At 44.8% G+C, this 14854-nt stretch overlaps 1 protein-coding gene across 1 annotated transcript; it reads left to right on the forward strand.

The window, feature by feature from the left end:
• Positions 1-549: 549 nt before the first annotated feature.
• Positions 550-10566, forward strand: LOC308580814 (zinc finger protein RFP-like). Its single transcript, XM_081183006.1, has 7 exons — positions 550-1312; positions 3746-3841; positions 4231-4461; positions 6258-6280; positions 8074-8192; positions 8924-8956; positions 9961-10566. The coding sequence occupies exons 1-7, from the start codon at positions 887-889 to the stop codon at positions 10476-10478; spliced, it is 1446 nt and encodes a 481-aa protein (XP_081039132.1). The 5' UTR covers positions 550-886; the 3' UTR covers positions 10479-10566.
• The last annotated feature ends 4288 nt before the right edge of the window (positions 10567-14854 follow it).

A 14854-nucleotide genomic window follows, 5' to 3' on the forward strand; every position in this document is an offset into this window, starting at 1 on the left:
AGCAAGGAAAATCCATTTTTTGAAACGTTCCTTTATGTTAAAAAAGGCCCTGCACATAGAAACCTAGTACAATAGAGAGCAAGCTTGGCCAGAATCATTCTTCCTGATGTGCTAGATTTTTACTTGCATTGAGAGAATCAAAAAGGGCATTCCCTACCTTCAGTTTGCCCAGGACGTGGGTAGCGCTGTGGTCTAAACCACTGAATGTCTTGGGCTTGTAAGTTTGGCAGTTTGAGTCTTTTCACTGAGGGCATCCTTCCCATCCATGATAACTTCAACCTGGACCAATTTTTGAAATCTTTCTTTTTCAGCACAATCTTTATTGGTTTTTCTATTACATACTACACATCCACATATTGTATTACATTTTACATTTATACTTGTTCCTAGGAGCTGACTTCCCTCCTTCCTTCTTCTGGCTTTTTTATATCACCTCTAAATTTTTCGCATTGTCTTTATCCATTTTGTATATTGTTGTTCTTCCACATTTGTCCATAAAGTGTCTGTAAACAAATAAATCCTTCTAGATATACAATTATTATTGTTGTCTGTCTATATTCATTTACAACTACTATTAGTTACATCGGTCACATTATACGTTTTACTTCAGCCCACTCCAACAGACCCTTGAGCAGAGTAAGAGACTAGACATCCTGGCCAGGAGGACAGGGGAAGCCCCTTTTACACGGCTCTTCCTTCAGGGAGGTGCGTTTCCTTTAAACCGGGTGTATTCCTGCACAATGACAGTATTTTATTTGTTTATCACAGTATTTATAGTACTGCCAGCATTAAGAAAAATTCTTGAGTCATTTCTAGGTAGGGAAACACCCAGTGACTGAAAACTGAGAAAGTGAAACTTAGCTCGGTTCTTTGGCCCAAGGGAGCCATGGCTGCTGCTGAGAGACCCGTAAAGGATCTCTGCGATGAATCCACTTGCTCCATCTGCCTGGAGTATTTCAAGGATCCAGTGACCATCCCAGAGTGTGGGCACAACTTCTGCCGAGGCTGCCTGATCCAGTGCTGGGTGGAATCGGAGGCAGAGGCTTCCTGCCCTCAGTGCAGAAGAGCAGTCCAGCAAAATAATCTCATCCCCAACCGGCAACTGGCTAACTTTGTGGAAATAACCAAGAAGTTCAGTCTCCAAAGCGGGGAGGAGGACCAAGGAAAGGGGAGAGTTTGTCAGAAGCACCAGGAGCCCCTGAAACTTTTTTGTAAGGAGGAAGAAACCCCCATCTGCGTGGTGTGTGACAGGTCCAAGGAGCACAGACATCACGAGGTGATCCCTCTGGAGGAGGCTTCTCAAGAGTACAAGGTAGGAAATCACTCGGGATCTTGATGGGGTAAAGAGCTGTGGGTTTTCTTGGGAGGTTTTCTGTAATTCTTAGGTACAACTAGACGTGACATTAACACACCCTCCAACTGTCCCTATTTTCTAGGGACAGTCCCAGATTTACAGAAGCCATCCCAGTATCTGATTTGATCCTGGAGTGTGCTTTTTTCCTTACGACATCCCTATTTTCATTAGAAAATGGATTTTTCTGCTTTGTCCTGGATCTTAGGCAAGTGAGAAAGGAAAACGCTCAACAACCTTTTGGATGTCCTGGTTTTTGAAATATGGCATTCCTACTGGAGGGTATGCAAAAATTTCCTGAAAGCTTGTTTAAATAGCCATTGAGAAGCTTGGGGTCTCATGGGAGGTGGGTGGCACAAGTGTAATTCTTTTCTCTGTGTGCCAAAGGGGGCTTCACTTGAAATCCATATGAGGGTGCCAAAATACCAAAGATTACCAAAGTCCGTCCCTGATGCCATCCACTATTACAAAAGCTGCCCCAAGTCTTGTGAAGTTTTGTCTGACTGCCCCCACACTTGCACACTGAGGCAAAGTGATGGTAGAAAAAGGTTTATATTTCTTAACAAGTCAAAAATCTGCAAACTAAATATAGAATTTGCAGGCAGGCCTAAAACTACGCACAAATTTGTGGTTTAAAATGCAGTGACGTCACTTCAAATCACATTTGCACCTTGGTAGGCTCAGCTGGTGGAACTAGTAACCAGAGTAGGACCTGACTGCATGGGCGTAGCAGGCTAGAGAGGGAAGAAGTACACTTTTTAATGAGCTATGCTATTATGTGCTCTGTGCTATTATGAATAAAAACAAAATTCTGATTTTGTTTCAGGAGCATCTTTTTAAAAGGCCTTTTACTTTCTTTTAAAAAAACCCACTACACTTGTTTTTCTACACTAGTGCAAATATGCTCTTGTGCAATGTAATAATAACAATTCAAAGTAAAAGTAATAATAATGAAATGAAACTTCTCATAACAGCCTTGCTTTTAAAAATGTCTATCTAGAAACCTGAGGAGAAAACCCAGTTTTGGGGAGGGGGGAGCCGCTAAACCTTAAGACTCTTAATTTCAGGGTCGTGGGCTCAAGCCCCATGTTTGGCAAAAGATTCCTGCTTTTCAGGGGATTGGGCTAAAGAATGATGATGATGTTGATGATGATTTACACCCTGCCCATCTGGCTGGGTTTCCCCACACACTCTGGGTGGCTTAAAGGTAAAGGTAAAGGACCCCTGACAGTTAAGTCCAGTCGCGAATGACTCTGGGGTTGTGGCGCTCATCTCGCTTTATTGGCGGAGGGAGCCGACGTTGGTCCGCAGACAGTTTTTCCGGGTCAGGTGGCCAGCATGACTAAGCTGCTTCTGGCGAACCAGAGCAGCACACAGAAATGCCATTTACCTTCCTGCCGGAGTGGTACCTATTTATCTACTTGCACTTTGACGTGCTTTCGAACTCCTAGGTTGTGAGAAGCTAGGACCAAGCAACGGGAGCTCACCCTGTTGCAGGGATTCGAACCACCAACCTTCCGATTGATAAGCCCTAGGTTCAGTAGTTTAGACCACAGCACCACCTACGTCCCTATATAAAAGCATAGTAAAACATCAAACTTTAAAAACTTCCCGATACAGGGCTGTCCTCAGATGTCTTCTTTATCTCCTTGACATCTGACGGGAGGGTGTTCCATAGGGAGAGTGGAACCAGGAGAAGACCCTCAGAGGAGGACCTCAGTCTGGGCTGAATGATGGGGTTGGAGATGCTCCTTCAGGTATACTGGGCTGAGGCCATTTAGGGCTTTAAAGGTCAGCACCAACACTGAATTGTGCTTGGAAACGTACTGGGAGCCACTGAAGATCCTTTAGGATCTTGCATGGTCTTGGCAGCCACTCCAAGTCATCAGTCTAGCTGGATTAGTTGTAGTTTTCGAGTCACCTTCAAAGGTAGCCCCAAGTAGTGTGCATTGCAGCAGTCTAAGCGGGAGATAACCAGGGTATGCACCACTCTAGCAAGACAGTGCACAGGCAGGTAGGGTCTCAGCTGGCGTACCACATGGAGCTGGTAGACAGCTGCCCTGGACACAGAATTGACCTGTGTCTCCATGGACAGCAGTGAGTCCAAAATGACTCCCAGGCTGTGCACCTGGCTCTTCAGGGGCACTGTTACCCCACACCCACCTGTCCCCCCAAAACAGTACTTCTTAATCCTTGTGGTCTCTTCCAACTACAGTTCTATGATTCTGTGAATCTCCCAGAGCAAGTGTCAGAAACTAAAATGTACCAGAGAGATTATCAGTTAAAAAGCTAAGAGCAGAGCCACTGGGCAATAGAATGGAACATAGTGCTTGACTTCTCTTTATCTCTCTTTATTGGTCTTAGTCACAATCTGAGATTTTGTTTTCTCTTTAGGGAATAATAGGTAACTGCCTGGAGATTCTGAGGAAAGAGAAAGAAACAATTCTGAAATATGACGCAGACCTGGAGAAGGAAAGCCAAGACCTCCTTGTAAGTGTCACTATTGTTAGTAGGAAGGGAACAACTACTTGACGAATCAAGTAGGGGCTGAGGGGGGATGGGGAAATCTACTTTTGTTTCTCTCAGTTTCATATATTTCTGTCTTAAATTCACTTCTCCACATCTCCACTTCACTTATTATTTTTTTAAGTCCTCATGAAAATCCATCAGTATTTTAGTACCATTTTCTGCTAATATACATATTTTTACAGGAGGTTTTGCCCAGTATACACATATTTTGCAAAGCAGTATCCCCAAATTCCTTTTTCTAGACCATTTACCTTAATAAATACATTGTCATGCACACTTTAACCTTAGTATCTGCATTTTGTAGGCATTACCCGGCCTCTTCTTTTCTTCTTTCTATCTGCTTCTTGCAGAAATTAACAGAAACTGAGAGGCAGCAGACAGTGGAGAAATTCAGACAACTGCGCCAAATTATGGAAAAACAAGAAAAATGTCTGCTGGATGAGACAGAAGAGATGGAGAAGGAGATTGCAATGAGATGGGATGAGCACCTGGCCACACTCTTTGGAAATCTCTCCTCTCTTGAAAGTATCATCGAGGAAATGGAGGAGAAGCGCCAGAAGCCAGCGAGTGAACTCCTGCAGGTAGGATGGTGGCAGGAACAGCACAAGGCTGGAAAAGGGTGCCTGCAAACTTTTATGTGCCTCAAGTGGTAGAGAGGCTGTTTACTGAGCCTCTAGCTAGGTCTGTTCTGTACAGGAACATCTCAGAGAACAGGGATGGTTTATTTACTGGAGATTCTTGTTCAGTGCTGATTGATTAATTAATTAATTTATTATATAATATTATATTATTTATTGAATTGATATCATACCCTTCCTCCCCAAGACAGAGGCATAGGAACGTCAGGTGGTACCTGGTGCGGAAAATTTCTTGTCACCCCCCCATTGTCACCCCCCCTCCCTGCTCCACTGAATTGAATTTTCAGCCTTCACGACATAGGAAAACGGCCATTTTCGTGGAGGAGGGTCAAGATATTAACTGATATGCATGAAATTTAATATATAGCTATATAATCCCTAGTGTAGTAAGATAACACCTTTGGAGCAAGCATTTTTTAAAAAAAAGTTTTTATGAACCAACCACCCTAGTAGGGCAGTAATTGTTTCTTGATAATTTGTCACCCCCCTCCATGATGGCACCTGGGGTGACCCACCCCCGCCCCCTTCCTACGCCCCTGCCCCAAGGGGCCTCTGGCAGCAGATTACAATACAAAATCGAAAACAAAGCAAAAAGCATTTTAAAAACCATTTCAATTAAAAGCATTGAGAACAACTGCAGTTAAAGGCATTCTAAAAGCAATTACAATTTTAAAACAGACTTCCATGTCATGATGTCAAGGTTGCCAGGAGCAGTATTCTTCAGCTATCAGATGCCTGGCATATTCACATTCCTCCTGTAAGTTTTCATGCTACGGGTTCCCCCCCCATAGAATTGTAGAGTTGGAAGGGATCCCAAGGGTCATCTAGCCAACCCCCTGCAATGCAGAAATCTCAACTAAACCATGCAAACTTCTGCTTAAAAACCTCCAATGAAGGAGAGTCCACCACTGTCAGAGGGAGTCCATTCCACTGTCAAACTGCTCTTACTGTCAGGAAGTTTTTCTTGATGTTTAGTCTGAATCTCCTTTCTTCTAACTTGAAGCTATTGGTTTGAGTTCTGCCCTCCTGAGCAGAGGAAAACAAGCTTGCTCTATCTTCCATGGCATAGCCCTTTAGATATTTGAAGATGGCTACCACATCTCCTCTCAGTCTCCTTGCTTTTCTTTTTTAAATGTTTCCAGAATCAAAATGGTAAGCAGTAACTGGCTGAGATGTGAGGTTGCTGTAGGGGTATTTATGACAATATCCCAGAAAGACTACACCATGTTGGCTTATGTGTCTACTGTACAATGAAAATTATACCGGAAAAGGGTGGGACGCCACCATTTTTTGGTGAATAAAATCAGATGAATGTTCAGAAGTTAAAACCCAAAACTAGCAATGGTAAAGAAATTCCATTGGCTTTGCACTTAAAGGTGAAACCACCAAATGGGTAATAAATAGTTACAAAAATTCATACAGTATTATAAAATGAAAATAACGTAGGGGGAAAAATTAAATTGCAGAAAATTGCTTTGCAAAATGTGTGTTTAATGCAAAACCGCACATAAAAATATGTATATGTACTAAGAGAACTTGACACTAAAGTGCCAGTAACTTTTCAGAAGGGACTTTTATAAATTTCAAACTGAGAGATAACAACATTGGCTGATTCCGCCATCCCTCCCCAAAACCTTGGCATGTGCCAGGCAGACTGACATCCAAGGGCCAGGGTCTGAGGGGGTCTTCCTAGTGTGGCCTGTGGTGTGCAGTGAATTCCTTTCTCTTTTCCCCTCTAGGATGTGAGAAGCACCTTGCAGAGGTGAGTGGATCCTGCTCATTTCCATTAGCATCACTCTGTAAGGTTGGGAAAAGACCAGAAAGACAGTATATAAAACCTGGCCCTCCAACCTCCTGTTGGAGAGACTGTTGGACAAACTCCATCATTTCACTAGCACAGATAGGGGCCTCTCTTTTGAACTTGTAGCACCCCTATTCTCAACCCAAGGATCAGGCCCAAAACACTCCCTCCCCTCATCATACATGGCTGGAGGTTCTTCTCTGCCTGCCTGAAGTTCTGTTCATTGACTCTGGAAACATTTCAAACATTTAACAAATGATTTGCTCCTCCAAAGCCATAATAAAGGCAAGGCTGGATTTTCTACTGAGTGACGGAACAGAGAGGGCAAGCATGGCCCTACCAATGGGCAGAGTGTGTCTGTCGCCTCAGGCAGCAAGTGCTGCGGTGGGTGGTTCCCATTTTCCTGAGACAGCACCTCAGCAGCAGGAGGGCTTAACTCTTATTGGCCTGGGCTACCTGTTCATCTCACATAGTCACCTTCTCATCATCTACAATGCGTCACAGCCAAGGACACTGGGAAAGGGCCCTGACTGAGGGAGCAGGCAGAGAAGCAGGCACCTCAGGCCCACACCCTTGACCACACCAGGCATGGTGAGGGCCCATCCACTGCTCTGCTCCCATGACAGACCCTGACTACCACCATGGCAGCATCTGCTTGAGATGGTAGGAAGCCTCTTCTCATGAGGGCTTTTACACCTGCTATACTATATTTTGCTGAAGACTATTGTGGGGGAGATAGAACAAGGCTTGGAGACACACCAGGGGTCTATGTGGGTGAGGGTCCTGGAGGATCAGTTTCTTCTCTGTTGTCCCTTGCACAGAGCTCCTTGGATAACTTGAACTGGTTGTACACCTGTGGAAGATCTGCCTCTTTCTCTGAGAGCATGTGGTTCTACAGCAGAGGTTATCTAAATTGTCCAAGCAGGATACCAGCAGATATTATGACCTTACTCAAGTGTTGCTAAGGGAAAGTTGCAATAATTCCACGCAACCAGTGCCTTAGTTGATCCCATCAAAAACTGCCAGTCAGCAGCAAATGCTAATGTACCACTCAGGTTCAGATTAGAAGTTACAGCAGCAACCATCTTGTTTTTCTCTATACCTTCTCTGGAGACATCTAGAGAAGGGAAATGTATGTTGTGCTATCATTGCACTCAGGATAATTCGTGGCCCTCACCTGTGGAAGGCAATAAAGTGAAGTTGGAGGAGAGACATCTTGAGCATTACGATAGTACATTGTTATGTACTGAAGTTTTCACCCTGGGCCAAAAGGGGGATACTGTAGATAGTTTTCACTCATGTCCACATATGCAGATAAGGGATTGAAAGTGACGTACAGTGATTGGACAGTTACAGAAAATGGTTACTGTTGAGTTGTAGTGGAGCTCTATATAAGCAGGCTGGCTGAACCCTTCAGTTCAGTTCTGTTCTGGCCTGTGAATAAACAAGAGCTGTTTGAAGAATCGCTGTGTCATCTGATATGTTCACCCACAACTTAACATACATAATGTTTCTTATTTGAATAGAAATAAGTGGGGAGACTCAGGGATCTGCAGTTGCCTTTCTGGTCCTCAGGTGTCTGGCTGTGAAGTCTATAGTGAGGGGAAATCTCTGCCTCTGTGCCTGCCTGTCTCTCTAGAGTCTAGACATTCTACCATTTTCTCTCTCCTCTTACTTTTAAAATTTAAAATTTTAAAATTTTGCTTTTACTAGGAATTCTGGAATTGGGGGGTTAACATTCTTTTCCCCATCAGGTATGAGAGAAGAGAGAGACTGGCGAATGCACTTTCTTTCCCTCTAAAGCTAAAATGGAAGACCTGCAGATTCTGTGATACAAATCTCCTTCTGGAGGACATCGTGAAGGAATTCAAAGGTAATGAAGAATGGCGGCAAGGATTTTGTGCTGGGCATTATATTAGTCCAACACAGAGCATGCCAGGCTCTTAGGCTTTGTATTTTGCTTTTGCTGTGGACATGGGGTGGCACTATCGTACCTTCCCTCTTGGTGCTCCAGCCATCATTGTCTTTTCTCCAAAATGCCTCATATGCATTGGCACCCTGGGGCATGAGAAATTGTGCCTGTCACATGTAAAGAAAGCCTGCACCAGACTGTACAGTAAAGTCAGGATTTTTTCCTCCAATGTGCATCTGTTTACAATTACCTTTGGATGAGAGGTCTGCCTTCCTCAGCAAGCTTAGTTTCTCATTATGTTTAATCATTCTGACTTTAATTATTTCCCACACCATTTTACTTGGGGCAGATGTTAAGGCTGGGTCCATCTCCCCCCTGCATCCTGTTCCATGATTGCTATTGCTTTGGCTACCCTCTGTGCCTCCATTATGGACCCCAGTTTCAGGGAGAACATTCAGATTCAATGCTGAATATTTTTATTCTGCTATTTTTAAGTCCCATTTACCAATGTGGAGTTGTAGTTTTCTTTAATCGGTTCATCTTACATTTTTAATAATTTGTTACACAAACTCATCTTTTACCTGAAATAAGGATACAACAGATGGCATGTTAATAAATAATATTATTCTAACAATGTTTATTTGAGGTACAGCAATCTTGTGCTTAAACATTTTATCTTTTATCTTCCTCAGATGCGATGTTCTTCAAACTACAGTTTCAGAAAGGTAAATTTTTTATGGAGACCCATATTCACAGGAGGGCTGGAGAATAGTTTTCAAACTGCTCTGGGGATGGGAGGAGGAGGATATGTGTGTGGTGGTATTGGCACTAGTCAATAGGCACCCACCACAGCCAAGTTTCACTAGATACCGTATTTTTCGCTCCATAGGGCGCACCTAGTTTTTAGGGGGGGGAAATAAAGGGGGAAAATTTTATCCCCCCCCCCAGCCCCAAAGAGCAAAGCAGCCAAGGCAGCCAGCGGAATCCATCCCGCTGGCTGTCTTGGCTTCCTCTTTAGCCACGCGCAACCTCTCCAGCCGGGAGAGGCTGCGCGCGGCTTCGTTTTTAGCCGTGGGAGCTGGGGCGGGGGAAGCCCGAGCTTCCCCCGACCCCAGCCCCCAGAACAGGCAGCTATCCGCAAGCCTTCCGAGCACAGCGGGAGTTCCCACCGGGCTCCAAAGGCTTGCGGATAGCTGCCTGAAGCCCGGGGAGCACAGCGGGAGTTGGCGCTGTGCTCGCCGGGCTTCAGGCTGCAGGCTTCTATCTGCAAGCCTTCAGAGCGCTCCGAAGGCTTGCGGATTGCTGCCTGAAGCCTGGAGAGCGAGAGGGGCCGGTGCGCACCGACCCCTCTCGCTCTCCAGGCTTCAGCGAAAGCCTGCATTCGCTCCATAGGATGCACACACAGTTCCCCTTCATTTTTGGAGGGGGAAAAGTGCGTCCTATAGAGCGAAAAATGCGGTAAGCTATAAACTGGCAGATCCAGTTTAGGCACAACTTGTGAATATACAAATGCAGGTGTGTATAAAAAGGAGAAAATAACTGATTTAAAAACCAACAAGGAAGGTATTCACTGCAGGGAAAGTCTGGAAGAAGGAGAGCAGTGTCCCAAGCCTAAATGCAAGACAAGGAACCCCATTTATTTGAGAGGGAATCTGGTTCTTCCGCGTATTTCTTGGATTAGGATGTCCGTCTCTGACTCTCAGCTGATTCTACATCTTTCCCCCAACAGCAAATGTCACTCTGGATCCAGACACAGCCCATCCCAGCCTCATCCTGTCCAAGGATCGGAAAAATGTGACATTGGGAGGCAAAAAGCAAAAGCTTCCTGACAATCCTGAGAGATTCAATACCTTTCAATCTGTGTTGGGACATGAGGGATTCACAGAAGGCAGACATTTCTGGGAAGTCACTGTGGAAAGTGGTGATTGGTGGGATGTTGGGGTCGCCAGGAAGTATGTGAGACGAAGGAGTTGCTTCTCCTTAAGCCCTGAGGGAGGGTTCTGGGCTTTGGGGAATTGGGGAGGCGAGTACTGGACCCATACCTCCCTTGATTCTTCTCCTCTGTCCCTGAGTGATAAGCCCAGGAGGATCCGAGTGACTCTGGACTATGAAGGGAAGGAGGTGTCTTTTTATGATGCTGACTCAGGAGCCGAACTCTACGTGTTCTCAGGAGTCTTGTTCTATGGTGAGACCCTCATCCCTTTCTTTCGTCTGAGGGGAAATAAAACCCACCTCAGGATCTCCTGAGGAGACTAAATCTCCCTCACAGGCCCAGTTGGAGTTTGTCTCCAGACTGGACTGACTGATATAAAAATAAGCATTTACCTCTCAAGAGTAGTTTTGGCAGCAGAAATAACAAAACTGACATAAACCTCCATTTCCCAGGATCCCCTCTGCAGCTGACAGAGACAGAAACACTTTCAAGAGTCTCAATAAATAATCTTTTCCTCAAAAGGATAGCTTCCATCACCGTCAATCCTGGTTTAATTTTCTACCCTCTTTATCCCCACAAGAAATCCAGCAGCTGTTAAAATACAAACATTAATAGATGGCTAAGCACCTTGTTGTGTAGACCTCAGGAGGAAGAAAACGTTAATAATGTGTGTGAGGCAATAACTTCCAGCCCCATCTGCAAATGCAGCCTCTCCATCTCCACACTTTATCAGAGATGAATCTCACTGAATTCAGTGGGGCTTTTGGACAATTCAATATGTTTAGGGTTGCTGCATTAATCTTTTCTATATAAATGTTGGATTCCGTATATTGGGACAGCCAATTAAATGTCCTTTGGACGATGTCGAACTATAACTCCCATCCAGCAAGGCCAACAAGTCAAAGATGATGGGAGTTGTAGTCCAGCAACTTTTGAAAGGCACCAGCTTGGCTCTGCCTGCCCTATATAATTCCCATTCAGATTTCCCTCTGATTCTAAACCCCATCCTGGTTATGGGGTGCTCCCCCAAAGAGGGTCCTTTCACTACCAGGGGGATGTTACTTTTCTCGCAGGCTTTTAATAGCTATCATTTAATGCAGTTTAATTCTTATAACTATTTTGTTTCTACTCTTTCTTGTTTTTAGTGCTGCATTTATTGGTCATGATATTACGCTGCCTTTTAGGGTTCAGTGCCAGGGTTACACTAATTCTTTTGTGCCGATACAGATTTCCTGCTGATTTGCTTTTAATGAATTGCATTTGTAGTTTAATTTGTGAACTGATCAGAGTATGTGGCTAGTTAGGAGGCATAGAAATGTCAAGAAATAAAGTAAAATAAAAGCTCTGTAACTCCTTCTCAGCCTGTCAAGGGCCTCCTTCTGGACTGCTGCTGTTTTGCAGGAATATTCTGCAAGATGCCATCGATGCAATAATACTGCATTAAAAAAAGGTAAAGGACCCCTGACAGAAGTCCAGTCACGAACGACTCTGGGGTTGCAGTGTTCATCTCGCTTTACTGGCCGAGGGAGCTGACATTTGTCCACAGACAGTTTTTCCGGGTCATGTGGCCAGCATGACTTAGCCGCTTCTGGCGAAACCAGAGCAGTGCACGGAAACACCATTTACCTTCCCGCCAGAGCATTACCTATTTATCTACTTGCACTTTGATGTGCTTTCAAACTGCTAGGTTGGCAGGAGCTGGGACAGAGCAACAGGAGCTCACCCCGTCGCGGGGATATGAACCGCCGACCTTCCAATTGGCAAGCCCAAGAGGCTCAGTGGTTTACCACAGCGCCACCCACATCCCTAATACTGCATTAGTAGCAGATTTATAAGGGACCATTCTGCTTTGGGGGTTATTCTGCAATGCTTCCCCAATAATAATGAATTGTTGCCATCGGTGGGGGGGGGGCTCCCATATCCTATAATGGAGCAAATATCGTACTGTCCATCTGGCTGGGTTTCTCCAGCACTCTGGGCAGCTCCCAACAGAATATTAAAAACACGATAAAACATCAAACATTAAAAACTTCTCTAAACAGGGCTGAGATTAGTGGGGCAGAGCACCAGTCTCCCTAACAGACCGGCCCCAGTGCAGTCTGCATGGATTTCCTGATGGAGCAAGAAGGGAAGAGCAGTGATGGGCACCAGCTCCCCGACAGTCAGTGTTCATATACAGTGGTACCTTGGTTGTTGAACTTAATCCGTTCTGGGAGTCCGTTCGACTCCTGGAACCGTTCGAAAACCAAGGCACGGCTTCTGAATCGCTGCAGGAGCTTCCTGCACTCAATCGGAAGCTGCACCAGACATCTGGCTTCCAAAGAACGTTCGAAAACCAGAACACTTTGGGGGGTTTCAGTGTTCAAGAGCCAAAACCTATGAGTACCAAGGCGTTTGAGAAGCAAGGTACGACTATACTTTCAATGCTAAACAAAATGGGGGTTCTGTGGCTGGAGGTTTTCCTGCAGCCTGAGCGTTGGGTAGGTTCTGTCCCCTTCTTCCACGACCTTTGCCATCCTTGCACAAGAACCCACCCTGAAGCTGGCCCTACTCTCAAGAGTGTTGCTCTCACTGGGTCTCTCCTAGCTGAGAACTGTCTTGCTTCTCTCCCAAGCTTGATTGGATGACAGAACCGTTTCTCAGAATGGGAGCATTTGTAGATCGGCTCATCCTCATCTTTATTTGTATGCCACCTTTCCATAGCTGAAACCGTGCTCAAGGTGGCTTACAGGATGAAAACATTTACATAATTACAAACACAAGAACTGTAATTATAAACAATAGATAAGACACATCAAAAAGCACAAAAAAATTTGAACAGTTTTCACATAGTTCATAATAAGACCTGAAAATAAAGAGACAAAAGACTGATATCCATATCCAGCAGCAAAAAACCTTTCAGCACTTTGTTTGTGGTTCTTTCAGTTGGATGTGACTTTGTAAGACTTGACACAAGTCACAGTCTCCTGCTAGAGACAGACAGAATGAAATCATCAGGATAATGGAGGAATCTTGTTCCTGTGATGTTGAACCCTCCACATCTCTGCCCGCCCAGCATCCCAACAAGCACCGCTCTTATTTCCCTGCTGCAGGAATCATTTCTACAATCACAATTTCACAGTGAAGGAGGGAAATCTGCACATCACTTCCTATGTAGCCACTCGCTTTCATTATACCAAGACCAAATTGGATGCATTTTTTCCCCAGCTGACCAGCAGATGTCAGAGTTTCTCTTAAAACAAATGTCTGCCCATTCCATCTGTATTACCTGAAGAGGAATGAGGCAAAGGTCACCATTTATTGGGGGGGGGGGACGACAAGTTCAGGGCATTATCAGAAAAGCCACATGGCGGTGTGAGCTAATCTCTTTGCACACCTATGGTGTCTCCATAAAAGCTATAGGGCTACAATTCTAATCATTTATGACCACCGGTCATGATATCTTGAGCTGATAGGAATTGCCCTCTAGCAACACCTGGAAGGCAGCAGGTTGGCTGACCCTGGATTAATCCCTATCTGCTGTGACCATGTAAATAGGGGTATTTTCATCTGAGGGATGTTGGAGGGAATGGAAGCAACTCCTATTTTCCTCTTCACATGCAGCATCCCAAAAAGGGCAAATGGTGTTGGTGGTAGGAATAAGACAAGGACTCCTAGATTAAAATCCTCTCATGGTCAGAGGAATTAATGGACTGGCAACTTATCTTGTTCTTCGTTGCTTCTTCTGAACAACTCTCTGCAATAGGTGTCAATAATCACAACTGTTAGGCTTGCATAACAATCTGCCTCTGGCGTTACAAGGGTTGAGAGATAAAAACTTTAGATTTATTGCTAGGTCCTGCTTGGAAGGGACTTTAATCACACGGATGTTCTACAAACAGCATTAATGATTCCTATAAATGCCAGGTGGTTTTTTTCAGCAGATGAAACTGAAATTGCTACTCTATTTACAGGATGAATAAACAGCTGATTACCCAATTGGCCACAATACTTTTCCTTTCTTATATTTTTTGATAACTTCACATACCTCTCAAATAGTTATAGCAGGGGTCAGCAGGGCATATGTGGCCCACGAGGACCGTTTTACTGGCCCCCAAGCTGCCCCTGAACTGAACCGCCCGCTTGGTGAGTCCCCCACCCGCTGCACTAAACCAGCGCAGCGTGGCGGGGGACTTGCCAAGTGGCGCCAGAAATCGCGTCTGTGCACGCACAGATACTGGAAATCATGTCTGCGCATGTCCAGACGCCGAAAATCGCTTCTGCAAAGGCACAATTTTCAGAGTCTGGGCATGCGCAGACGCAATTTCTGGCATCGCGCTGCAGCAGTCCAGTCCATGGACAATCTCTGTGGGAGTGATCTGGCCCATGGCCGGTAAACCTTGCTGACCCCTGAGTTATAGGGCCATTCGTAATTTGTCTTTGATAAGAATCTGAAATGTTTGGTAGATGTCTTTGCACATGATCTATTTTTTTCCAGAAGACAAATGGTTTTACTGTCTTCAGTCCCTCTCCCTCCAAGATGGCAATATCACCTTCAGTGACCTCGAGAAGGTCTGCAAAAAGCTCAATTTCACAAGCAGACTGAACATGGATGAGCTGTATGATGAGAACACTACTGTACAGCCAACAGCCTTTTGAAGCATCTTCAGAAAGATGATCAATGGAAACTGCAAGGTGGGTGGCTGAATTT

The sequence above is a fragment of the Podarcis bocagei genome, assembly GCF_964188305.1.
Source record: "Podarcis bocagei genome assembly, chromosome: 2".
Classification (NCBI taxonomy): Eukaryota; Metazoa; Chordata; class Lepidosauria; order Squamata; family Lacertidae; genus Podarcis; species Podarcis bocagei.